The sequence below is a fragment of the Eutrigla gurnardus genome (assembly GCF_963514095.1).
Source record: "Eutrigla gurnardus genome assembly, chromosome: 4".
NCBI lineage: Eukaryota > Metazoa > Chordata > Actinopteri > Perciformes > Triglidae > Eutrigla > Eutrigla gurnardus.
In genome coordinates this window covers 22,628,559-22,655,948 of record NC_139918.1, presented here as the reverse complement: position 1 = coordinate 22,655,948, position 27,390 = coordinate 22,628,559, and the positions used below count along the sequence as shown (strand labels likewise).

The following is a 27,390-nucleotide window of genomic DNA, read 5'->3' as shown; positions in this document are numbered from 1 at the left end:
CTAACTAAATGATGATTTCTCATCCTCACTTCAACCCGTCTTCCTGAACTAGTGTTGACCCGCCTTTCCGGTGCAACGCCGCACAACGATTGGCTGTCTGATGGAACAGCGAATTCGAACTAAGCGTCTGATTGGTTTAGAAAAACGTTCGTGCTATTGATCCTCGAATGGTGATTTGCGAACATCACACGGCGGGTTCAGCGTACAAGAGGAAATCCCTTATATGGTGAATGGCTGAGTTTACGAAGGAAGTGAACAAGATGTTCAGCTGCTTCCACAATGAAAACAATTCAGCATAGAAATAAATTATTATAATAATAATATCCGCCATTCTCTCTTTTCTTACACAACACCTCAGATTTGACTTTAAACATTTAACACTTTGGCAAATATTGTTCTCAACATTAACCTTTCTGGCTTCACTAATGTGAAGTTTCTGTATGTGTGCTGCTTTTTATTATTATATTGTTTAATTTCTTTTAGCCTGGCCAGTCGCTCTTTTGCCAAAATATGTTGTATGTGTATACAAATGTAACACATTATGGAACCAATGAAATATGGCATTTCAAAATACAAATTCAAATCTGGCCTTTTGTTTAGTTTCTAACTGATAGACCTCTTTTCTAATAATATTTCATGTTTTTTAATGTTGTGCAGTTCATGTAGATTATTTTGTTTTACCTAATATTTCAACAGAATATGCAATATACTGTTCAAGAAGAAGAGACTTGATTGGTTATACAGTAGTAATCTGCATTACAGCAGGAGATATCTGAAAATGGTCAGTTTATTTCATTTGATGACAAAAGAAACTGAGGACGTTCACCCCAATATGCATTTTTCCTACCCCTCATAAAATGTACAGGCATGCATCCATGCATGCATCCATGTTTTTTTTAAATTTACATGCACAGACAAAACATTAACTTGGTGACACTGCACAGCCTTGCAATACCAAGAGAAGTGACAGAGGGAAGTATTTTCAGTCAGTCTAAAAGGCAGCAATATGACCATTTCCCTTACAAGAGCATTGAATCAGTGGTCAGTCACAACAGTAGTTACATTACGAACACAAAAAGCAGAAAAACATAACTGAAAGGTCTCAGATGCACAACAACGCACTCAATGAGAGCCCAAAACACAATGACTCGCTGTACAATGGAGAAGCACTCTGATTCTCCTAAGAACCTTTTTGGTACAACTTTCAAGACATTGTTTTCCCCACAAACACCATAAAGTCCCGTAAGTACCACAGTGGCTGAGCTCAGACTAATGTTAGTTATTAGTGAAGGAGGCACTTGTGTCCTCAGTTGCTTATTATGTTTTTTTGACACAGCTGGTCACACAGCTTCACAGAAGTACCTATACGTTTTATAAAATGTGAACTGTACAATTCTGAAATATATTTAACATCACATACAGTGTATTGTATAGAGGCTGAGTCGTCCTTGTGATTGGTTCTTCAAGATCAGTTATAAAAACCCAGAAGGGACAGCCCGTTTAATACATATAAATTCTCAAAGCACTTTGTTTCCATAGCAGCATTGACAAATGGAAAAGTCTATAAAACAAAGTGCACAGCTATTTTTGACAGAGGTTTTCTATCATCACATAATGGAGAACATTCTTATTATTACAGCTCGTGGTGTTATGTGCAGGTTAGATCCTCGTCCTCATCGATGTAAGGGATGTCCAGATCGCTATAGCTCCCATTGGAGGTTTTGCTGGTGATCTGGGGCTCGTCGTGTGGGAAGGGGTCGTCTTGGGTGGCCGGGAAGCACATGGATTGGGAAACACCTGTCATTTGTCCTGGTGTGAACTCTCTTCGGCCATCATCCGTCTGAGCCATCAGACTCCTGATTCTCTGCGCCAGGTCAGCAGGTTTAGGTGGGCAGTCAGGTTTCTGGGTTTTCAAGCGCATGGTCACCTTGCCTGGTACTAGAAAGATTAGGAAACATAATCGGCATGACGGTGCGTGGTACAGGTTCTCGTGTTGGTTTAATATTGTAGCTTATTTATGGAAATGGCAAGGAACTTGACTGACACTTGATATAAATAGAAATATTTCATATGCATTGGAGGAGATGTGTTCGACAGACAGATCTGAGAATGACACCCACTCCTTAGGCCATATGTGCCCTGGTGTGGTAAGTGTGGAGCAGGATGGAATGTTTTTTTTTTTTTGTCCCATCTCTTACTTTAGTCTGTGAGAAAAAACACAGCCCTCTCATGAATCTGAATGAGGGCAGTCCGGTGGTGCAATGCCAACATAGAGGTCCCCAGAAAAAAAAACAATTCAAAGTCGTCCTGCAAATCCTGTGGTTCTGAAAAGTGAAGCCAATGCCGAAGTACCTTAAACTTGCATTCTCTCCACTGGTTATCAGGTGGGCGACTCCTATGGTTGAAAAAAAAGTCTGATTGCATGGAACTCTATGAGAAAATGACCCTTCTTCTGACTTGATGTATTATCTCAAAAGACATTGTAAACATCAGTTTATGGTCTCAATTGCTAGTTTTATGTCTTTTTCGATAAAGCATGTTTTCCATATTTGTAAATTATGGTCCCATTTAGAGTAAAATAGCCGATAGAGCAGGGTATTCTTTAGGGTGTAGCTACCAAGTGGTTGACAGGTCGCTACTGCAGCCTCGCTACCCTCACTACCACACTCTGCCATTAGCAACTAAAACTTTATATCTAAGCTGAAAAGTTTACCTCAAATAGGAAGCTAACTTTGTTAACAGCTTTGCACCAGAAGTCAGATCGAGCCAGAACCACAAAAAGCAACCACATTCAGTTTTTTTATTAGCGAGGTACTTTAAATCCAGAGTTAGGTGGAAATACTTTACCTCCCTACTGACCTTCCGAATCCAGGCTGCCCAGGCTCTCCTCCAGACTGTCTGAGCTCATGGATGACGAAGAATCCAGGTTGTCATTGTCCGAGTTCTCCTGCTCCAGGTCGGGTAACCTGCAGGCCAAGTCCACCCTGAAATAAGAAAACAAGATATCAGCATTCAAACTCCTGTAATTACCCACAGAGGATTGCCTCCAATGAAATAAATCTCAGCCTACTTTTCTTGCTTGATGGACTTGATCCTATCGATGAGGGTCCTCTCTGTTTCATCTGAAAGTATTTGCTCTGGAACATCCAGCTCTGAAGGCTTTTCAACAACCTGCACAGAGATCAGAGCAGTTGGACTTGGTTAGGTGACAGCTGGCTTCAAATCAGATTCATTTTAGTTACATTATGAGCCACTACTGCAATCTACTCTGGAAGAAGAGCTTAACAGTGGATTTAACAGAAGTACATTCAGGTGGCATACATTTTCCCATGGCATGGTGTCCGCTGTCTTCATGCCTTATGCGTCTTTGAAATATTCGAGCCAGATTAACAAACCTTTAACCGAAAATTTAAATGTCAGGTCGAGGCTGCTTGACCCAGGTGTTGTAGTTTTCTCTCACCGTGTTTTGCCTCCTCAGTTTGAGCTGATTGACAGCCAGAGCCTCTGCGTATTCCAGCTCCTGGATGTTCTGCATCTTCTCATTGTAGCGTCTGAACTGCTCAGTGATCAGGATCTCAACACACCTGCAAGCAACACGGTCAAAGATGAAAAATCACCTGTAGAAATAAACTCAGTGTATCCAAAGAGCACATACAGCGTTTTGAAGCCAGGCAGATCCTAGACTTATCGCTATCTATAACCTGTTTATATATTTATGATCCATTCCATTAACCTAATCTTTGCATTGTATCTATATATTCAAATATTAACATAATAAAATAAAATAAAATAAAATATAATATAATATAAAATAAAATAAAATAAAATAAAATAAAATAATATAATATAATATAATATAATATAATATAAAATAAAATAAAATAAAATAAAATAAAATAAAATAAAATAAAATAAAATAATATATATTCAATTTTATTTATAGTGTCATATCACAACAGAAGTCCCAACATCACCCAGTGGTGAGAAAAACTGCCTTAATAGGCTTTTAGTAGTGGTAGTATTAACAGAAGCATGTTCCTGCTTTCATTTAGACGTTACACCAACATGAGCCAGTCTGTGACCTGCCATATATTCATTTATATGGACCGTAGATCGTCAAAATGACACCTAAAAATGTCCACCAATCTGACCATCCTGCTACATTCATTTGAATGGGTATGTCTGGATATGTCCTATTATATTTGCATGGTAGGCAATAGGCAAAAAAAATACAGAAAGATATAAATACAACTTCTTGAAGAGTTATGGGAGTGTACAGTATGACTCACATTGTAGTCTTGGACACATCCTTCATACCAAGGAAGGGGTCACCGACATCAGGTGAACGCAGGATGCACGGGGCAAACACAATAGCAAGAGAGCTTGGTGACATCAGATTGTGCTGTTCCTCCTTCGCAACCCTACAAAGACACCCAGATCAAGATCTCACAGGACTTTTATCTCACACAAGTAAACACTGTGAGGTGTGGAGGATTCTTTGAACCCCACATTTTATAATATAATAATTTTATTATGGCAACACACAAGCGATAAGAGTTACAGTTAATGAGTAGACATAGTAGAAGGGGATAAATAGAGGTCAACCTACCTGACGAGGTGAAAGATGAGCCGCTCTAACGTGTTGTAATTAGCAGGAGGAAGATCATCAACCTTTTGGTATACAGCTCTTATTCTCTCAGCTTTCTCTGGCAGCTCTGGGGGAAAACAAACACGGAGATCAATAGGGCTGTAATCGACCAAACTGTTGACTGACCATTTTATCAACTATATGACTCAATCCACAGATCTTTATGAGTTCCTGTATGAATGTTTATGATTTCCTCCATAAAAAAAATAAATAAATCACTAATTAAAATCTTGTGTTTACCGCGGATGTGTTCATAAGTTTCTTGGATATAAATCATTCTGCATGGAAACGGCATCAACTAAATGACTAATTGACTAAAGAAGTATTCGGAAGAAGAGCTGAGACAATTATTCTAATCGATTAATTGATCTGCAACTTCTTAGATATTTGATTAATTGTTTCAATATTTTTTCAAGCAAAAAAGCCCAAAATAAATCACTCGTTACAACTTTTCCAATAGCAGATTTGCTGTTGCTTTTGACAATGACTCACCGACAGCATGCAAAAAGTCATTGTAGAGGGAAAAGGTCATGAGGGGGTCAGGCAGCTCTCGAAGCCAACGTTTAACCAGACCTGTGATGGTGTGGATGGGGTAGTTGTCTAAACATGGTCCCTCGGGATCTGATGCCATAAGACAGAAAACATGGATAAAATACACCAAACAATATACAATTATTCATTGCTATATGAAATTACTTTTCATTCTTCACAGTCAGCTAACAAAGGATGTGATTACGAAATTTTATCATCATAATGTGAATTGTGAACTGTATATTTGCCTATTTGCACCATGCACGATGCTTCATTGCATGATATCCTTTTATATTTATATCCATATCTTCATATTTTCACTATATCCATATCTTTTCTAAACCTACACAAAAAATGCTGCTTAACTGCACAGACTGTGAATACTTTTTGTTCTTTTATTTATACGTTTATACCTTTAGTATATATTTCTATTATTTACTATCATATGTTTCCTATTTGAGGTCACTGTGGGAAGTGAAACTGCAAAATAAGATCTTCATTGACCAATGTGAACTATGTTACTACTGTGTGTGTGTGTGTGTGTGTGTGTGTGTGTGTGTGTGTGTGTGTGTGTGTGTGTGTGTGACAATAAAATAATCTTGAAATCATAAAATGATGATAGAGTAAGGAGATTGTAGAGTTAATAGTTCCTTAAAATTGAATATAGAGTTTTTTGTTATTAAAGTATATCCCTTAACTTTAAGGTGAAGTATTTATAATTAAGTAAACACACACTAACAGAGGAGATTAGACAAAGAACGACACATCGCACCAATCGTGCAAATGAATAATACAAGTAACATCATGTTATGTGACACTAACATGAACTCAATGTACACTGTAACTGACTGGATGCCTTGGGTTTCTAAAACAACATTTGGTGCATTGCAAGTTTCAGCTGGTTTGCAAAGGATTCCTTACCAGTCTCCAGGATCTGGTAGAGCTCCCTGGACCGGCAGGCTGAGCCCGACTTGCGGTAAATGCCCTCTGTGTAGAGGCCGTTTAGCTCCACATGCATCAGCAACAACTCCACCACTTTGGGCACAGGGTTAGCTTTACTGCTGAGGACACACACCCGCACCCCAAAGTGAAGGGAGCCTGGTAGGCTGTCATCCTGTCACAAGCAAAGACAAGAGGATTTACAGATGTTTACGGACGAGAGTCTTGAGTTATTTAGTCATACGATCGCATTTGGAGGAGTATTTAAAAATGTCAGTTCCTACCTGTCTGGCACACCGTGTCGAGCAATCGGTGATGATTTTGGTCAGGCATTTTTTGTGACATATTAACTTGCAGGCTAAAAATGAGAGGAAAAAATTTAATTGTGTCCCTTCTTGTTCATTTAAATTCTGTCATATTTTTGCAGCTCTTTGAACTCACCACTGCACATGTAGGCTTTCTCCATTCCCCAGATGTAGGAGCCACACAAGTCACATGACTGCATGATGTTCACCTGGTATGTGCTGAACAGGTGATCCAGAGGACTATTAGGCTGTAGAGGACGTACAAACAACACACTGGGATGATTAACCTGGATGTTTAATGCGGAAACTTCACTTCAATGCAGATGTTCAACTTACACATTTGTCCTTGTTCCTCCTCTTCCGTTTTGTCTTGGTGGCCTGAGAGAAGCCAGAAGTGACATATATGAGTTTATTAGTTTATCCTCACCAGGTCGTTTGTTGAATGATGATTGATTGAAACTCTAATTTACCTTGGTTGGTTCCGAATCCCCTCGTTTTAGCTCGCCCCTAATAAAGCCGTCCAGCACAGACTGAAACAAGTTGACCACCAGCGAGACCTCCGTCTTTTTCTTGGAGCCGGCTAGCGTGTTCACTTTGTTGCGGTAGCCCTTCATCAGATCTTTGTAGCCAATTTGGGGCTTCTGTTGGTCGCGGTGCGCATGAAAAGTTAGTGACCCCTTTCCACCTTTTTCATTTGGCTTGTTTTTTCAGTAGAAAACTTACAAGAAGTGACTTTAACGGTTAAACAAACCTGAAGTGTTTATAAAGACATTCTGGAAAAAGGTGTAAATGACTCTCCTACTTTCCTACTTCTATATTGAACTTCGTATTCCACAGAGGAAGTAGCTGAACTGACCTGCACGGAGTACATGCCTTTGATGGTATCTCTGAACTGCATCGTGGCTGAGAGGAAGATGCTCTCTGTTGGTGACAGCTCTTTGATTCTACTTTGCAGCTCATTCACCTGAGAGACAAAGATGAGGAATTCAGAACATGTGGATCTTTCCACATTTTTGCTTTTATTGGAGAGAGAGGGGTAAGACAAGCAACAATAACAGTTGGTTATAGGGTATGTGTATGACCTTAAACTTTTAGTAGAGCTCTTTTCCAAAATGCAAGAGGCAAAAATGTTTAACAAAAGAAGTAACAGACTTAAAGTTAAAAACAACATCAGTATTTTCATATGAAATACACAAGTAACAGACTTAAAAAAAACAATTGCACGTAGCAAATTGCATCAACCAATGCAACACTGTTCAGTAAGAGGATATGTACAAAGTAGTCCTTCATCTTTATTAAATAATCTTTATTAAATAATCTATTTTAAAAATCCATGTTAGATGGATGTTTTGCTAATTGAATGTATCTAGTAAATAAAAAGTGTAAGATTGTAGAGAAGAGATGGGCTATGATGTGTGACACTGCACGTCTACAGTACAGACAAGTCATGTGTGTCAAGTTTTATAGGGCTATAAATAAAAACCTGAGTCAAAAGCTATCTGCCGTGCTTTATATCCCCCTCCGCAGGTGTTTATCTCACCTGATTGCCGAGGAATTCATCCAGGTTTCGCAGCTCTTTGGTGTCGGTGATCTCGCGATCCAGAGACGCGTTCCCTTGCAACGCCCTCGTGGCCCGGCTGATTTTAATGGTTGGGTTTCGACGGATCCTCTCGTCGTTCTGGTTGGGCATGTGGTAGGGATGTGGAGTGTAGCTGGCCAAGGTGACTGCAGTCAGAGGAGGGAGATGTGGAATCGTTAGCCTGACACTACCGATGGTGTGTAAGATACTTCAGGAAGATCTTCGTTTATACATGTTGATGGTCAAATAACCTCCAGATGGCAGTAAAGACAATGAGTGTGTTGTGTGTTAACCTTGTCCCAAACATTTTGTTCGTACTACAGTACTTTCAACAGTCCCTGTTGCTCGCTATTCAAAGTAAAATAAAAATATCTGCATAGTACAAATACATTAAGATTGCTGCTTTTGATTACCTGCTTTATCTGATGGAGACTCGTTGTCAGGCGAAGGCTTAGGCGCCCGCTTTTTCAGGAATTTACTGAGAAACCAAATCCTGTATAAAAGAGAGTCTGTATCAGCTCCATACAGCAACACATCAAATACATTAAGCATGAAAACATAAAGCCTCAAAACATGGAACCATTTCCTTTGAGCGGAGTGAGAGAGTTTTACCTCTCAGGAGTCGTGAGTCGGTTAGGTCCCTGTTGTCCCGGGTCCTCATTGGTGCTCCTGGCTGGGAGGCTGAACCGTGACCCATCCGTTTGTGATGATATCTGCAACAGCATCAAAACATGAACATGCAAAGCCGAGGTAGAAAACTTGGGAACAAACAACTACCACTTTCACCTTTTCCCACCACGTTGCCCTGCACCAAACCAGGCCACATACCAGCTTATGTAACCAAATATAAGCACCATAGCGGTAGTCCTTCACCATTTTTAACTCATGCAAAGCTCATTTCCTGCCACCAGCTGAACGTTAACCTATTTGGCTTTAGTTAGTATGAGCAAAGTTAGTTCATATATTAATAACTTTGTGTCAGTGTGTTAAAGCATATGTTACTTACACATTCAAGTGATTTTAAATGTTATTCCCGTTTATACATTCATTATTGAATGTGATGTATATTATAAGATTTTTTTGTTTGTTGCCATAACCCAACCATGGGTTCATTCATTGATTGGTTTATATGCATAATGCCATTTACAGTAGATTAAGGTGGGTTCATGATTTAAATTAAAAGTCTGTACTAAAATCGATTAGTCTTGCATATGATAATCAGATTCATAATTATAAAGCAATACAAAATAAGTCTTAAAGTTACAATCCCTGCCTAGTGACCAAGTAAGACCGAAATACAAGTAATTCACCATGTGTGGTGACTCTGAACCTTTCCTGCTGACATATTCCAGAGAATGAAACAAGCTTTGAGTTTTCCTTTTTTTGTTTTTTTTGGAAGCAACAGCTCTTTTTTATCCCTCTCCTGGGTTGCAGAACAGAAACGCCAAGTCGCAGAGCAATGCAACCTTCAGTTCGGGGACATACACATGCAAGGCCTGCATGCAGAGGGCAGTCGAGGTCAGTCAAGACGTCCCTTTGGCCAGTACCTTGCTACTGACCGAGTTCTTCAGGATGGGCACATGGGGGCTCATGGGGGGCAGAGGAAAGCTCCAGTACTCGCTCTCCTTGGAGCCCCCAAAGTTCATCATCAAACCGCTGCGGGCGTAGGCTAAGCGCCGCTTGCGTTTGGGCTGCTTGCGGAGACGCACCCTGACCTAATTGGGCCAGGAAACGTGATGAGGTACGGTCTGATTCGAGTGGAAGGTGGCCTTCTGTGATTGTGTGAGGGGCCTCCGTTCGTCTTTGCTTACAGCACACATTACTACAGTACTTTGAAAAGCTAATGCCAACATTTATCGTTGCTCAGGACACTAATGACAACTGTATGAGAAGCAAACAGTAAAACAGATTGAATATTCTGTAATAACATAGACAGACAAAGGTTACCTCAGTGCCAGAAGGAGAGCTATCGGAGCCTGATGAGCTGATCCTCGACAGTTCATCAACAGACCTCGACTTCCCTTTGTGCCTGTGTTGCAGAGGGAAAGAAAAGCTGTGGACTATTGTGGGACTAAAACAAAACAAAAGATGTCTATTAAAAGAGCTTATTGGGACCATTTTAACAGACCAAACATTGTGGAGAAAGCTTTGTATTCTTACTGAAACGCATCTTTCTGATCCTCTCTTCGTCGCCGTACTTCTGGACTCGATTCATCCGTCGGTTCCCCCTCACTCTGTCTTTCCCTCCACCTCTCGGCCTTCTCCTTGATGACCCCTATGTCTTTGTAGCGCTGGAGCGAGCTGCTCTTAGAGGGGCTGGTGGAGCCGTCATCACTGCCTACTTTAGAGTCCAGTGGGAGGGAGAGGGGTCTGGTCAGAGGGGGAGGGGATCCCCTGCCGTCTCGCTTCTCCCTGCTCCTGGACCTTTGCTCCGTCCTGTTCGGGCTGATCTCCACTTTGTGCTGCCTCGTTAACTCCTTTTTTGTCAAGCTGTTATGTAAGAACGGGACGGTCATCACAACAACATATTCTTAATACAAATAAACATTCAGCGGAACTGTGATTAAAAATGCAGCTTTTCTAAGTTCCGTCTCTCAGTCATGTGTTGGCTTCTGCGAGTGACATTTAATCCAACAAGATCAACGTGTTCTCCTACAGCGTAGGTTAAGTGCGTACCTGTCCCGTCCAGTCCGTGTGTTGGACGTGTTTTTATCATCCTCTGTCTCATGTTGGTGCTTCTTCAGGGAGCTCCTCCATGCTGTCTGGATCACCGTAGCAGCTCGGTTTTGGTTCTCGTAAAACTCACGCCAGCTCCTCTAAAAAAATGAATAAAACACAAGTATTTCTCTGTCAACTTCAGTCTGCTGTGTCTTTTATTCGTTCTTGTGTCTTTGTGAATATTTCTATTGTGTTTTTGCTGGGACACTTAGAAGGAAAAGCACTGGTCCTGATCAGGAACATCCTCTGAAAACTGTGGTATCCATGAGTCCCCATGAGGAACGGTCTTCTATTTTACAGTATTTATACACTAAATGGTACCTGTATAAGCAAAGTGGCATCTTTCTTTTGCAGGAAGTGCAACCTGATCAGACAGGTACGGAACCAGCGCTGCAGGATGATAATTTGACGCATCACTTCTTTATTGAGAGTCTCTTGGAGCAACTGCCTCTGCTTCTCCTTGAGATACACCTGTGTAGATGAAAGAAAGGCGGGAAGAAATATGGAACCATTTAGAGCAGTTATCCTGAGTAATCTCCTGTAGATTTTAATACATGCATAACTGTATTCATTACTTTTATGACAGGTAAAGCGGGAAATCTGCAAGGTTTTTTTAGCACGTGATTCATGGCAATAATGGTTTACTTTAAGAGACATTTCAATGTTCACAAATCAATTTCTGCAAGCCATGTCCTTTGTTGGATGCTTTAAATCTAAACACATTACGGAAACATAGCTACATGCTAATGCTAATGGGTGACCTCAGTGTGAATTAAGTTTCCAACCATGGAAACGGCACTTTTCATCCTCCAGCCACTGTGATACACAGGACTACGGTGAGTTAAAATGAGGATACATTACTGATATGATCAAGATGATTTACCTTGGTTTTTCCTATTTGATAAGTGGTCTTGTCCAGCTCCATCCTCTCAAACAGTTCAGATATGTGCTCTGGCGTTGCAGATGCTCCCTTTGGAAGCAACATTCTGAACTTCTCAACAAATTCCTGTCATCAGGAGGAAAACGGTATCAGAAGTACAAATTAACTTTCTTCTCACAAGCCATTTCCATCTAAATACATAGCAAACCTTTACCTTAATTTTGAGAAAGTCAACAAAGGAAATGCAAATGAATGATTCTTATTTTCAGCCACTAAAGTGAAAAACAACATAGAAAACTCAAGGGAAATATTTCTGTTTGTGTCATGTGTTAATGTGAGGAAGGTTACATCACATCTTTGTGGAGTGATGAAGATCAATCTACCTTTCATCTCTTCAGCGATGCAGAAGCTTGAGTCACATGCTTCATTTATGTCATCATTTATTCGCTGAATCTGTTTCTACTTGCATTTCTTGTTATATGTATGTTTCTAAAATAACATATCATTAATTACCCACCTTAAATGCGTATTTGGCACTGTAGCCAGACTTCTGGATGTGAACCATCTGCAGGATGCCTGTGTACTTGATTTGCTGTAGCACCAGTTCACCATCAAAGTGTAGCTCCTTCTGCATAAACAAAACATTGTCCCAAGTGAGGAACTGTATTACACTGTGCTATCCGACATACAAGACGTACACAGGATGACGTTGCAGGTTCACAGACGACGTTACCTTTTCAGCGTTGGCGCGGACGCAGAAAATAAAGAAAGGCTCGGCTTTCCCAATCGTCTCCATCAGCTTTCCGAGTGAGGCCTGTGAGAAACAGACGTGTAGCGAGTGGTGGTTGATGGGTTAATAATCCTGTTCTTTCTACGCTGTAGTAACGTAGATGAGTCGGCCTATGATGTACTGATGCTTTGAATGTGCTGAGGCTTAGATCAAACCTTTCTCTGCCACATTAAGTCATGATTAAAGTTGGCCTTTCTGATACAAACTGTTGACGGTCAGCAAAGGAGGAGGACAAACAAACCTGAAACTGGGCACCGACCGTCGGCGGCTTTGTCTTCCGTTGAGGGTGGAAGATGAATTTGCTGGTTCGGTCGTGTGCAGCGAGACCAACAATATGTCGGAGGGAGTACAAATCCACGAGGTTCTATTGAACATGACATAATATGGTCTGTGAGCCAAAAATAACAAGGATGAATGGACAAACTGGAGAATTAATAAACAGCATGAATCACTCCTTCACTTTTAAGATGTACAAACATCTGTGTGTAAAGAATCCAGTATGGGTTGGACTTTCTTTCATTAACGGTTTACCTTTGGAATGAGCTGCTTCTGTCGACCACCTCGACTTTTCCTGCAGAACATTTAGACACGATGAGGCTTCATTCAAAGGCAACATCCAGCCCAGGAAAGCATCAAAATCTGTGTATTTAAACTCAAGCCACGAGGCCCACTTACTTTCTCTTTTCATAGTTGACAAAGATGTCTTCAAAGACATCGAGAGGATGTTCATCAGAGCGATCGAAAGAGAAATCCACAGTCAGGCTGCTGCTGCTGCAAATGTCAAGAGAGATAATTCAACGTTGTCAGTAGGATCTGTTTTTAGTTCTAAGGTATATTTTCCTTTTGACAAGCATATGCTTAAACTGTCCGGTAATGATAATTTACCTGGACATGTTGTCCAAAGTACTGTTGCGCTGTTTCATCTCTCTGAGGGTTTTGCGGGAGTTTCGTCTAGCAGATACTATGGTGACAACACAACAAATCAGTAATCATCAGAACAACAATACAACAGAAAAAAGTCAACTGAACGTTTTTAATAGGGGTGAATAATTCTTAGGTGCTGAAAATGCAGCTCTATTAGCAACTAAAGCTTCCTACTTGATTCTGCCCGCTGGCGTCCCAGGTTCTTGAATACGGTGAGAATGCGTATGGTGGCCCGGAGGACTCCCCATCGGAACAGAGCTTCTGGACTGGATGCAACCAAGTGATGCAGAAACGCCCGCTCACTGCTCCGTAGAAGTGATACGACTTCAGGACGCATGTGCTCTGTGTTTTTCTGAAGGAAACCCTAAAGACCAAGAAGAATCACAATTAACGTGCCGTGTTCCTTTACTCTTGTTTTAGTTGCACTGAAGGGAGCTTTTTCATTTACTTGGTAGAATAATGATATTTGCAGTGTGGGAAAATATACTCCACCTTTATGTGATATTCGACCCTTCCTGCAAAGTGCTGAATGACAAAAGTTGGCTCAGTTTGTGTGGAGGCCACAACGAATGGGTTGTCCTGATGTTGCTGCTTCAACTTGTCCAACAGGGTTTCATCCGTGGCCTGAGGGAGGCTGAAGGAACACAGAGAGGACAGCATATCAATGATAAAGGAAGAAGGATTTTCCTAAAAAGAAAATTTAAAAAAAGTCATAGTAATGAGTCCTCTTAATCATCACTTAGGACCCAATAGAAGTGTTCACCTACTTGCTCTCCTTATCCAGCAGGTCAAAGAATCCGGTTGAATTCTGGCCGATCAGCTGAATGCAGCCATCGTTGTCAGTGTAGCTGATGTTCTGCCAGGCGATGCCCTCTGACACATAATCTACCTGGAATATATTTTAATGTCTTACATAATTAGGTTAATCAAGGGAAATTAATGTAGATTAATGAGTCTCTGTGGCACTGATGAAAGGTGTATTAGTGTAGCCATTAACAGCCAACGTAAGTTTTAAGACTCCTCAATGCCAACTGGATTAAAAAATAATAATAATTAAGAAAAGATGAGAAGAAACACTGAATTCACAATTTTAGCCTCAATTTGATGACATCATTTCAGATATTTAAAGATGTTTGCAGGCACAGTGGTAACAACTGAACATCCCATAAGAAGTGCTGGCCATGAATATTAATAATAATAATAATAATAATAATAATAATAATAATAATAATATTCACCCTGGAATGAAGAAAATAAAAAACACCTACTTGCTTAAGCTGGAAGATGTGCTGGTTGATGTAATAGTGCAGTTTCTCATTAGTGTAGTTGATGCACAGCTGCTCAAAGTCGTTTTTCTGGAGGTTCTCGAATCCAAACATATCCAGGACACCGATGGACAAACACTAAAAACACCAAAGAAACCAGACAATTCATGACCAACATACACAAACTGAAACTACACACACTGAAAACATGATGATGTTCATTAACTACAATAAGCATGCCACCACTGCTAAACCCATGTGTTTATGTATTTAATTGTTATCAACATTCAACTTCAGATACATGAGTCTACAAACATTCTATAATTCCCTTTTCAGCATTGCATCTAATGATCTATCATCTACCCCTTATCCTGTATTCAGGGTCGCGGGGGGGCTGGAGCCGATCCCAGCTGTCATTGGGTGAAGGCAGGGTACACCCTGGACAGGTCGCCAGTCTATCACAGGGCCGACATGTAGAGACAGACAACCATTCACGCTCACATTCACACCTACGGGACATTTAGAGTCATCAATTAACCTATCCCCATCCTGCATGTCTTTGGACTGTGGGAGGAAGCCGGAGAACCCAGAGAACCCACACTTACACGGGGAGAACATGCAAACTCCACACAGAAGGAACCCGACCCCGGGGATGGAACCGGGGAACCGAACCCGGGACCCTCTCGCTATGAGGCGACAGTGCTACCCACTACACCACCGTGCATCCCCACAACTAATGATAGATTCTAATATTTTAATATACATATATATATGCAACAATTTTATGGTCAATTACAAATATTTTACCCTATTTGACTAAAAATGTAGGCCTCTTGCAGTCAATGATGCAGTTTTTGCCTGTGTGACTTACAGAAACCGACTCCTCCAGGTCTCGTCTGTTGAGCATGGCATGGTTGATGTGAAGGATGATCCAGTCAAACAGAGCGCTGTACAAAGACTTGGCCATTGAGTCCCGCATTCTGTAGGCCTACACACACAGAAACATCAAAAAAAGCGAATTAATTCAACTCAAACTGAAAAATAGATTTTGCAGCTCTAAGCTCAAATCACACATATTCATATTATATTTGATGATTAAACTAAATTAAAAACGGTCTACCTCTTGTAGTGTGTACTGTGAAACTACGGTGGCGTTGTCGGTCACTAGTCTCCTCTTGGTCAAAGTGTTCACCAGTAGCTCCTTTTTCACCTAGAACAACAAAACACAGGGTCCCACTGTAGTGCAACACATTATCAATTCCAAAGGAAAATGACCACTAATGACTATACTTGACACACAGAACAGGCTGGAACACGTTTGTTCTCAAACAAACACAGGGAGCTATTTTAGGCGTAAAGATGAGACATTTCCCCTCCAGGAGCCGCTCTGCCCGCTGAGTAACTGTGAGTTAATAAGCCCAGATGGTGATTAAGCAGTTGGCAAACATAATGTTTCTCCTCAGGAACGTACTTTGAGAAGGTCAGACAGTGTAGACAAAACTTCAGCAGGTCCGACCTCCAGGACATCGGATTCCTCCGATAGCGTGTACGTCACGTTGCCCAGGTGCAGGATGGCGGAAAGGATGGAAAATATTCTGCACGGTGGAAATAGACACACACAAACAGCTGGCTTATTTTACTTTATATTCTGTGAAAGGTTCTAGTCACAATATCTATTTTAAATACAAATCAAACGGCGAAAGTTCCAAGAGTGAGTCACTGAGCGGGTTGGAGTTTCCCCATTGGTCATTGCTCTTTCAAAATGATTAGGTATGACAGTGTTTCTGCTGGTGACGTCGTCGCCTCTGCGATCAATCATCTGATCCACTTCCTCAATAGAACTCGACCCAGAAAGCCTCATTGGAGAAATTAAGCTCTAAAATGTCACACTTTTAGAGCCACTGTTCATAAAAAAAAATTATATTTCCCCGTACATTTGTTTCAAACTTGGTGTTTTAATCAAAAACATTTTGATGCTGGCAGTCGGCGCAGAGAATAAATAAAGTCATTTGAAAATGTACAGTGCAGGTTTCAGTTGGTTCATGAATAAATGCTGCAGCTCACCAATGTGAGCATCAAATTCAGCCGTGGATGCAAAACAAAGTAAGCTAGGTCCTGTCTGCTTTTGCGTAATATAAATAATCACAATAACGCTTAAGATGAATAATCCAGAAGTGTTAACCTTCTGCGAAACGTTTTCATACTCTCGTGTGAAACTCACGTGACGACAAGTGCTGGGTAAACACGGGAGTGGCGTCGGTGCAGCGCTAGCGTTAGCATTAGCAGCAGAGGATAGAAGCTATCAGGCAAGTGTTCTTTTAAATAAACTCCTGGTGTACTTACAAACTTTCAAATGCCTCGTTTTGTGAGTACAGACCCTATGTGTACTACTGCAGAAGTTTGGTAACATTCCATGCATTATTAGTGGGGTAATTTACGAGATATACAAAATGTACCATAGCGCTAGTACTAAGCCATTCAGTAGATAGCGACTATCTTGACCAATGTTGACCATCGCTAAAAATGCTTCTGAGGGGGTATTTAGCTGGATGTAATGGTGGAAATTACCTAGGGTGCATTTTACTCTGAACCATCACTTTAATAGACTATTAATATCTATTTTGTTTTTTAGGGTTTACAACCAAGCCTCCACTAGATCTCTGTGACTCTCCTGGAGGTGTTTGCTAAAGACTCTATGAAGCCAACTGTATCTACATTGCTCTGCAGATACAATCTCTTGAACCACTACTGTGTCTTTGTGTGATATTCAGCAGGAGGACCAACACGAACAGGTTACAAACTATGCTGCTGGCACTTTTACGTGCTGGCCGTGTCCCGAGGCCGTCAGGCGCTCGTCAACATGCTCGCTGCATTTTTCTCTCCTGCTTGACTTGACAAGCTCTGACCTGTTCCTGACATCAGCACAGAAAGGAGAGACTCCTCTGACAGTGTTCAGTTGAATGAACAAGTGATTTGCCTACCTACGTCATATTTAGATTGGCAGCAACACTGTAAACACTGTGTGACTGAGAGTGCCATTTCTAGCATTTGCTGTTGTGTCCTCGATGACACATCTCACATTTGTAACGGAAGAAAACCCTAAATATTATTAACAAAGTGTTTTACAGGGATGTTTTACACTGCTCCACTAACTCCACCGTTGACGTTGCCGAGTATCGCTGGCCTGCAGCATTACAGTTGTCATACGTACTGTTTCTTGGTGGAGGCCAGGAAACCAACCATCTCCATAGCTTGATGGAGCCTGTTGTACTCGTGCCCAAGTTCCTCATGACTATCTGAATGGAGGTCTTCCTGCAGAACAATCAGACGGGACACAGAGAGAAAAGGGGGGTTAGTATTATTAAGAACAGCCAAAGAGGTGTATGCAGACACACTGATAACTTTCAAAATTTAATCCAAAATGATTGATTCTCCAATTTAAATTAATTAATAAGTGTTCCTGTTCATATTTGAGGTTTTATCTCATGATCTACAATGTTTTCTGGTCAACATTTGTTATTTGTTAAATCATTGACTTGACTATATTAGATTTTCCAGGTTGTGTTTAAAACTGTAATTGAGTTTCAAAAGCTGAAGATTGAGTTATTACAAGACATGTTAGTTGCTGGGTTCTTAATCAGGGACAAAGACAGCAAATTATGTTGCAAATGTGTGAACAAAGCAGTAACAAAGATGTACCGTAGTCAGTTATGAGAATTACTAACCATAAAACAAGAGCTTCTAAAAACAAAAAAAGGGGGGAAATAGGGGAAAATAGGTTCTAAACCCCAAAATGATGGGAGAAACTTCTGGTAGTTGGTCCATGTTGCCTTGGTAACACTTAAAAAATGCAGTACAAATGCAGTTTTAATTAAATACTAGCATTTTAAAACACATATATAAACTGGACGAGATAGAAAACTGTATGAGAACATGGAACAATAATTTGGTGATCCATTGTCTCAGTATAAACGTTGCTTTCTCTCCTGTGTTTAGGACTTCAGAACAGGTGAAAAATGATTTCAAGGGGAAACAGTCTAGTTTTTAAGTGCAGTTTTACATTTTGGTGTGAGTTACTGTTGAGAAGTCTTTAGCTATTGTGTGTCTGTCTATATAAAACCACTGGTTTTCCCCGTTTCACAAAATCAAACGACATATCACGTCTTGCGCTAGTCCTCCCCCGTGTCTGCGGATGTAAAGTGTGTGGATCAAAGGTACCTGCTTGAGGTAGAGATAATCCTGTGGATTTAATAGATGAAACTCCTCCTGCTCTTCTTTGGACGCGCCCACCAGCAGATAGTAAAACACGTGGTAGTTCCTGTTGATCAGAGGTCACACGCCGGTACAGTCAATCAGGGCTCACGCATGTTCCTTTTCTACTCTGTTATTTACTCAACATTTCAGTTGCACACCTCCGAGTGTTTTCACTCACTTATATTAGACGTCAGAGTTCGGGTACAATTTGTGGTGATTCAAGCAAGGTTTGTACCAGTTAAGCATTCATTTCCATGCCCAGATTTTGAGTGTATGAATAAGAAATAAAGTGTTAATTAGTGTTTCTGAGCGTCTTCGTTATACCTCTCCTTTGGATCTCTGGACACCAGACGGCACTTTTCTAGCAGGTACTTCTCAATAGTTGCCCTGGAAGAGACACGCAAGAAGGAGAATGTTAACAAAACCCATGAGGCTTTGGTGCAGCTGCCGACACTGCACAATCATGACGTAGGCAGAAAGATGAGATGTTAAATGAAACAAACATAAAGATAAACTGTTAACTGCTGCCGAAGCCTTGCAGAGTCACAACATGAGCACAGAAGGTTGGTGAGAAGTAATAAAACATGAAGCGTTACCCTCTGATGACGCCGCTCTCCAGATAGTTGAGCTGGATGAACTTTCCAAAGCGACTGGAGTTGTTATTCTCTGCGGTTTTAGCGTTGCCAAAGGCCTGTTTAAAACACAGCGAACATAATTTTTCACTGAAATAAACAGACAGAAATTGTAGGCATGTTTCTCACAGACACTGGCACCCAGACCTAAACATTGCAAATGTTTACTGCACAGAAGAGCCATCGAATAAATCAATGGGCTGGTGGATGGCAGGGGCCCGTTTAGCAGCCCTGAGGAACACCAGAGATAAAGTTGGTCTAATTCTGATCTAAGGCTGCAACTAACAGAAAAACTAATGGTTGTTTTCATTATAAATTAAACTATTGCTTATTTACTCAATTAACTGATTCATCTATTGTCTCATTCGTAAATGTTTGTATAAAATGTCCATCACAACTTCCCAGAGCGCAAGGTGATGTTTTCAAATGGCTTGTTTTGTCTATTTAACAAATTAAAACAGAAATACATTCGGTCTACAATGAAAGATTTAAGAAAGCTGAAAATATTCACATTCAAGAAGCTCTAACCACAAACATGTTTACAATCACTTTGCTCTTGATCAATTAAAAAGCCTGCTTATTGGTGCAGATATAATCTGACCAAATTAAGCGAAAGCCGTGTGTATATGGAAGCCCTGAGAAGCAAGTGAGAAAAAAATATATAATCATCCATTTTCTAAGTCTGATCTAATTCATTATCTTGGTTTATGACTTAAGAACAAGGGGTAGATTTGCTCTTCAGCCTCTTGTGGCCAAAATTAGCATTACAATAACAAATACTTGTTTTCTCACTTTGCTCTCAGGGCTTCCGTAGAGAAAATTAAACTTTTCTGAAAAACAGAACTGAAAAACCTTTTTTATTTGCATGTATAAGTGAAACGGTTTGCCTACAAATGAAAAATACCAAGAGGTTCCCTTCCCCCATTCTCACTTGCATCTTCACACGATCATTCAGTGCACCTGCCTGAACGCGACGCCTGCAAAGCATTCTCAGTGTTTATTATGAGTAATGCAATTAAACCGGGAGACGTCTATGATGCAAACGTTTAAATGGCCACACACAATGAAAAGAAAAGTGTCATCTTGCAGCCTTTTGTTAAGTTCTCAAAAAGGCTTCTGGACAAAGAGAGTGGAGTTTTACTCTCACTTAAGATTCATTCTTCTGTGTTTTCTGTGATTGAAATATAAGTAATATGATTCATTAATGAACTACCACAAAATTGACAGTGATCCTAAAAATCATTATTTCATTTATCATTTTAAGTTATTCATCAAGTAAAAACGGCCAATATTAGTCAAACACAATTACACAAAATTAAGTAATTTAAAGAAAATTAGAGGTCTGAAAAGTTATGAATTATAAATGGCGGCACATGAGGCAATATTATCATTATGATCGGATTGTTGTTCTGTGAGAGTGGAGACGGTATCTAAGGTTCACTATCAACACAACAGACTCCACCCAGGCTGGTCACCAATGACACATACAGGCTTACAAGTGGTCATAAGCTGCAACTGACTCTGGTTTAGATTCTGCTTTTTTTTTTTAATTTTTTTTAGCAGTTTTAATCTTCCCCAAAGGAAAAGAAAAATCCGACCGAGCCCATGACAACATCTAAAAATGTATTGTTCTCCCTCATTCCAGTGGAGCTACACTGATGGTCGTGTCGTAACAGGCTGGAGCAATGCTTACACAGAGACGGAGAGAGTTAGACCTGCACACTGTACTGATCACACGCTGGCAGGTAAACCATTGAATTGCCGGAATGTTTCTACCCTGTGCTCCTCTGTACATACCATTCATGGTTGTCATTTTCCACCAGGTCAATCAACGAAGATAACAAAGTTGGAAAAAAAAACATGGAGAGACGATAGAATGAGGAGGAGGGATAGTAATAGTTTACCACGTCATACTGACACTATCATAAAGAGGTTGAAACCGCTTGTCCTTCCTAATAAGAGGAAAAAACGAAGGATGCATTCAGGTAGATCTGGTCTGCTCGGAAAGGAAAATAAAATGATACCTTATTTAACAATTGTGACATTTCACTTCAACAGAACACCTGGAAAACACCATTCTGAAAAACTGATTTATGGTGCAAAAGTGCCAAACAACTTCTCAATGGTGACAATTTGCTGCTTTTCTATAGTTTACACCATTATAAATATATTTTATCTGAAAAGTTGATATAACAGATTTCCACCACCTAAATCATGGTCATTGATTACATTTAGGTGGTCAGGAAAAGTGATATTTCCTGACTTTGTGAGGTGCATAGGACCGTCTGAACATTGTTTATTATGATTATGATATGCACCAGCTGTGTCTTAAATTTGGACAAAAGAAGAGAACATTGGGATAAAAAAATGGTTTCAATCAAATTCCAGACCTCAGAGAATCTGCACACAGCTGAACAAAGGGGGGGGGGGGGGGGGGGTAAGGAGTGAAAAGGTGCACGAGAGAGAGAGGGAGAGAGAGAGAGAGAGAGAGAGAGAGAGAGAGAGAGAGAGAGAGAGAGAGAGAGAGATTAAGAGATTAATACTTGGTGGTGAGGGTTTGCCAACAGACCAGGCTGAGCCTGTTCTGACACGTTCCTGCTTCTCTTCTCTCTGGTGTTCCCTCAAAGACAACGCCCTGCAAATTCCCCCTGTGGAGCTCGGCTTCCTGATCACCAACAAACCTTACTTAAGCAAGGTGCAATCACCTGCTGGCTAACGGCTAACTAATCTTTTTCAACTTGTGAGATAACATTTAACTAAAACTTAAGAGTGAAAGAAAACTGATAGCCGGTTTTGTAATTTCAGATAATAAAGGAAGAAGCATCTTATGGTGTGATTCATGCGCATAAAAGGAAATCCAACGACAGGAGGCATTTTGCAAAGCTGCCAAACTGCAAAACCATAACAAACAACAGATTAACGCCACAACTGATCCTCATTACTACATTAGGGCATCTTGCCAACAGGTCTTAGCCTCTATTAATATTTACTTGTGCATCATCTTCAGTAAGTTTGATTCTTATTCACCATGATTAAAAAAAAGGGAAACAAATCTAATCACATCAACAAGCCATTTTTCTCTCCTCAAGCTAAAATCTCTGCTGCTTTGAACGTCTTTTAGGAGAAGGTCACAAAGCCAAACACTCAAGGAAAGATCAGTTAACAGAAGAAAAATGCCTAAGCTGCTGCTTATTTCAAGGAGAAACTCGTTCGACTTGTTCAGAGAGAGGAAGGATCCATATTTAGTCACTCTCTAACAAAAGGCTGAGCCTCCTGGGTTTGTGTGAGCGTGTGATCAATAACAAAGTGGGCCAGGATTCTTTGTGAAAACGGTAAGTTGGTCTACCGATGGTAAGATAAACCGCGTGCACTTATTGGTCGCTGGAACACGTTTAACCGGTGCAAAGTAAAGAGGAGCAAGCCTGTTTCTTCACATGAAGTGAAACCAACAAATGCCTCGCTTCCCACTTCCAGTACCAAGAAGGAGGGGGTGTTTCCCTAAAAAATGCAATCAGTTATCATTGAAGCACATTGTGTAATCCACAAGACAACAGAACGGAACAGAAAGGACACATCACAGGGAAATGTGGGCGAATGTGTCGCCCTGTTACTCATTGACACGGTTACTGTAGCACAAGGCCAAATGTGGTCGCCAACAAAGACGCCCTTTGACCTGAATGAGTGAGAGTGAAACTGAAGATTTAAAAAAACAAAAAACATTCCCATGTTTTGCTCTTTGGTGCTTTTTGATTTGAGGAACCGTCCGAGCTTAATGTAAATCCAAATGTTAGAGGAATATGTGGCAAACTTCATTGTAGTAGTGATCATCAATACTCAGACGATACAGATTTACTGCCTTTCTAGTTGAACTGGTAAGTGATTTGGACCGTTATGTATTTAAATGATTTGGCCCGTTATGTATTTAAATGATAACCCAAAAAAAAGGAAGTACAAAACACATGGTGCTGATATAAACATATTTCCTGTAAAAAGGGAGTGGTTTCTTTCTGGCACTTTGTGTTTTGGAACAAAATTGTTTTAAAAAAAGGATATGAAAACACACAGTGCAACAAAACAAGAAAAAAACAACCAGATTAATCTGGTGATCAGCAAAATCATATCTGTATGATTCTATGAAGTCTGGATGGTAAAGTGAACATGACAAGTTAAGTTTCTGGGTTGATGGTTGAAGATATGAGGGGGAAAAAAGAGAGGGGCCAATATGCTCTTCATACCATACTTTTTAGATTAAATCTTTTTTTTTGTGATTACTTGTTTATTCTATGTCATAACAGTCAAAAAGAGCCCATACCCACCCAACCCACCCAAGCATATTCTATAAGCACTGATATTAAAAAGGTACAGTAGATTGTTTGGTGTGAGTTTCATACTATTGGAGGTATCGGCCATAGATGTGTAATCCGAGTGCTATATAATCCCAAAAACTATGTGTTTTGATTTTGTTGGCGAACTGCCCCTTTAAGTAGTGAATCCTAACATTTGAATTTGGAACCAGAAAAGGTTTTGACAGATATTTGATATCCGATACAGATAAAGGGACACCACAAAGGTCACAAACCCTTTTCTTGTTGCCTCTACGAGGTTAACAGGGTGGACTTGCTACAGCAGATGTGGGTGTAAAGTGATTTTAGCAGGTGGGACCAGCTCCACATCACAGCGACCTACCTCTAGCACCGGGCCGGCCCCGAGGATGGTCCTCTCCAGACCACTGGAGTACGTCTTCTGGCTGAGTGCAGTCAGGCAGTGGACTAGATAACTGCTGCTCTCAGTCTTTCCTGAGCCGCTCTCGCCGGACAACACAATACACTGGTTAACCTGCTTGTTCAGCATCGCACGGAAGGCCACGTCGGCTATGGCGAAGATATGAGGGCTCAGTTTCCCCAGCGGCAGGTTCTCGTACATCTTGACATACTTGGGATTGTAGTAAAGAGGCAGGAACTTATTGGGGTTAATGGCGATGAGGATGTTGCCGGCGTACGTGTAGATTTTGAGCCTGTAGAAGCGCTGGCGTAGGGCCTCCAGAATATTCTCCTCAGTCACAGTTTGGAGGTTACAGAGGTCATCGTAGTCCTCTCTGTTGACTTCTTGGTTGCCTCCATTGTCGGCTTGCTCGTGCCGCAGGGTGAAGTAGTACCCCTGGCTCTGAGGGTGCCACCTCTGAGCCCCCCGTGGCCACAGCAGGACCCTCTCCAGAGGGCAGTCCCCGGCCTCCAGCAACCTCTCCCCTGCCTCGCTCTTCCTGACCTCCAGCAGGCTGTACTTCCGGCTGGCGTCCAGGCCCAGAGTGACAACGGCGTTGTGGATGACCGCCCTCGCCGTGTCCTGCGCGCTGACCTGCAGGGGACAGTAGGTCACCGTGTCCTGGGGCAGCCGGAGGTAGATCTGCACGACGCGGGCCTCTCCGTTGGGTTCAGGGGCCCCGGCTTCATCTGTGGTGCTCATCCTGATACACAGGCGGGCTTCAGCATAACTCACTGACCCAACTCTCTGCCTGCAGCCACTGTAGAAACACACATTATATGACCAAATGGAAGTTAAACATACATTTAAAAACACATTTACACTTCAAACATACTCTTAATAGTCAAGTGTTTGCAATAGGTTAATAAAACGCCTCATTCCTACCCAGGAATCAGCATGTAAATAAGCTACTGTATCAATCGATAGCCGACATTTTCCTTCATTCCTATCAACATTCCCACACATACAGTCAGTCCAGGTGTCAAAAACAAAAAGCAAAATGTAAAAAAGTCTCACCTTCGGAGAAAAAAAAAGCACTCAATTCATCTCCAAAAGATGAAATAGTCCTGAAAGCGAAGAGAAGAGGAAGATCTCTGGCGTTACCGAAATCCAACTACACAACTGGGAGAAAACAAATGTCTTCACCTGAGCTCCCCCCCCCAAAAAAAGGTGAGTCAAGAAACTCCTTCTTTCCTACTTTAAATGTTTCACACGTTATTTCCCAGCAGTTCGGCGTCGCTATCGCTATTAAAACCACCGTTTATTGAAGAAAAGCAGGATCCGCGTCTCCGCGTCGCCCTGGTCGAAAAGTTACTTCCTAGATTTCTCTACACGCACGCACGCACACGCACGCGCGCACACACGCACAAACACGTCGACGACGTGAGAATTTTTTTTTTTTTTTCCTTCACTGACCTGGAAGATGTCAAAGTTTAGCCAACAGGAGATAAAACTGCTGAGAATTAAACATCACAGGAGCCCGAGAGGTGACACACTCACATTACCGCGGAGGAGGAGAAATTAATAGAGCGACACCGGGGAGCAGTTTCATGCTCCTCATTAGTGGTGATGCGTGAACTGTGGGGTTTGAGCACCCACAAGTGGACGTTTGAGGTATTACAGCCGCCGCACAGCACATACAGTACATTTTACCACACAAAGGCAATGGTGTGAAGTAATTGTACTTCAATTAAATTTGTTTTTACGTTTTTACTATTGTATATTTTATTACATTATATTTTACTCCACTATATCATTCTTTGAAACATATCGTCATATTGTTTTGTTGATTCTTTGTCAAATATTTTACGTATTCTATTTAATTCTGTATTCTTTTCTACTTTTGTATTTGTTAATAGCTATTAGGTGATGGCTTTCCAGTGTGAAGCACAAAATAATGTCACTACAAATGTTTCTGTGTATGTCATAAATAAATGTGATTTGATCATAATTTGACAGCTGTAAGCAGTTACTTTTCAGATTAATCTAAGTAATCTAAGTATAAAATAATCTTGTAAATGTTGCATTAATAAAAAATAAACCACACGTTTTCAACCTTTTTGTCTCTTGTGAGATTTTGTATGTTTACTGTTGAATCAAAGAGACATTGTCCCTCAAAACGTCTCAGATGGTACATTTTCAAGGCCCAAAGAGGAGAAATGATCCAAAACCCACAACTCACAAAAAAAGGCAAAGATTACAGAAAAAAAGAATATAAAACAATTTGTTTCACTCCTCCTGTTAATTATCCCACAACCCTCTGTTTATCTTGTGACTTACCTTGGATACCTAAAAGTATATAAAGTAGTTCCACCGGCAGCTACAGCAGTATACTGTTCACATTGAGTTGCAGGCTACAATATAATACATTCATCCAGGAATAATGAGCTCACATCATGATGAAATAAAAAGTCCAGTCTGTATTGAATGCTTTCTCAACATTATATTTAATAGCAGTGTCAGAAAAAAATTCAACATTCAATTTTATATCAATTCAACAATATTCCTTTCTTTTTCAGGCGGGCTGTATTCAGTTATGCAGTTTTCTTCCCATAGATAAATCCACAGGAAGATGGCCCGACAGTAATTTTTCACACGGCACCGTGACAGCCAAGGACATCCAAAATCAATAGCAACAGTTTTGCTTATGCTAATGCAGCGCCTGTCCATTCTGGTATATAATGACTGCAGAGGCGTTGAGTCGGTGTATCCCAATTTAGAGAAGAAGCTCTCAGAGACACTGACAGCTTATTATAGCGTGAGCAATGAGGAGAGCCAACGTGGAGTGTTACTCAGCACAAATCAGCTGCTGTTGATAAGGACGGCCTGCAGAGGCAGCCATACTCAGCCTCCCGGGAAGACAAATTGGGACACACACACACACGCATGCAGATACACACACTCACACGCACGCACAGCGTTTTCTTTTGTGAGCTTGCGAGCGCCGTAATGAACATGGTTGTGGTGTTCCTATATTATTTTAATGGGGACGATGATGACAGCCTTGTTAGCCTTGTTGGGGGTCACATCAGGTGTGACTCTTGTTCCTGCTGAACTGAGCCAGTTCTGCAAAGACACACTGAATCCAGTTCAGTAGGCACAGGAGTACACAACTCTTCTTCTTTCCATAAATCAGCTGACTACCATACTGTCTGGACATGCAA

The 27,390-nt window shown here is 40.9% G+C and overlaps 2 protein-coding genes across 5 annotated transcripts in view; one reads left to right on the top strand and one right to left on the bottom strand.

Moving 5' to 3' along the window:
- LOC311012881 (uncharacterized protein) overlaps positions 1 to 27,390 on the top strand; it is a 203,874-nt gene that overhangs the window by 156,810 nt on the left and 19,674 nt on the right. The gene's annotated exons all lie outside the window — the stretch shown is intronic.
- On the bottom strand, positions 770 to 25,573 carry LOC311012822 (myosin IXb). 4 transcript variants are annotated; one of them, XM_084008554.1, is made up of 41 exons: positions 25,244 to 25,573; positions 24,152 to 24,986; positions 19,430 to 19,524; positions 19,158 to 19,220; positions 18,798 to 18,897; positions 17,791 to 17,891; positions 16,051 to 16,174; positions 15,700 to 15,789; positions 15,451 to 15,567; positions 14,583 to 14,717; positions 14,082 to 14,203; positions 13,807 to 13,948; positions 13,489 to 13,678; positions 13,276 to 13,351; positions 13,066 to 13,158; positions 12,922 to 12,961; positions 12,632 to 12,754; positions 12,334 to 12,414; positions 12,118 to 12,228; positions 11,604 to 11,726; positions 11,042 to 11,191; positions 10,679 to 10,818; positions 10,163 to 10,492; positions 9,950 to 10,031; positions 9,550 to 9,717; positions 8,615 to 8,715; positions 8,416 to 8,495; positions 7,964 to 8,148; positions 7,280 to 7,387; positions 6,894 to 7,064; positions 6,760 to 6,801; positions 6,560 to 6,671; positions 6,403 to 6,476; positions 6,101 to 6,293; positions 5,141 to 5,269; positions 4,610 to 4,715; positions 4,290 to 4,421; positions 3,461 to 3,584; positions 3,071 to 3,171; positions 2,860 to 2,984; positions 770 to 1,938 (listed from the first exon to the last, which is right to left on the bottom strand). In XM_084008554.1, the coding sequence occupies exons 2-41, from the start codon at positions 24,926 to 24,928 to the stop codon at positions 1,649 to 1,651; spliced, it is 5,646 nt and encodes a 1,881-aa protein (XP_083864680.1). In that variant the 5' UTR covers positions 24,929 to 24,986; positions 25,244 to 25,573; the 3' UTR covers positions 770 to 1,648. The 4 variants fall into 4 exon arrangements, with proteins under 4 accessions (XP_083864680.1, XP_083864679.1, XP_083864681.1 ...); XM_084008553.1 differs by having other exon boundaries at positions 13,066 to 13,161; positions 25,244 to 25,572; XM_084008556.1 differs by having other exon boundaries at positions 1,798 to 1,938; positions 2,848 to 2,984; positions 13,066 to 13,161; positions 25,244 to 25,571.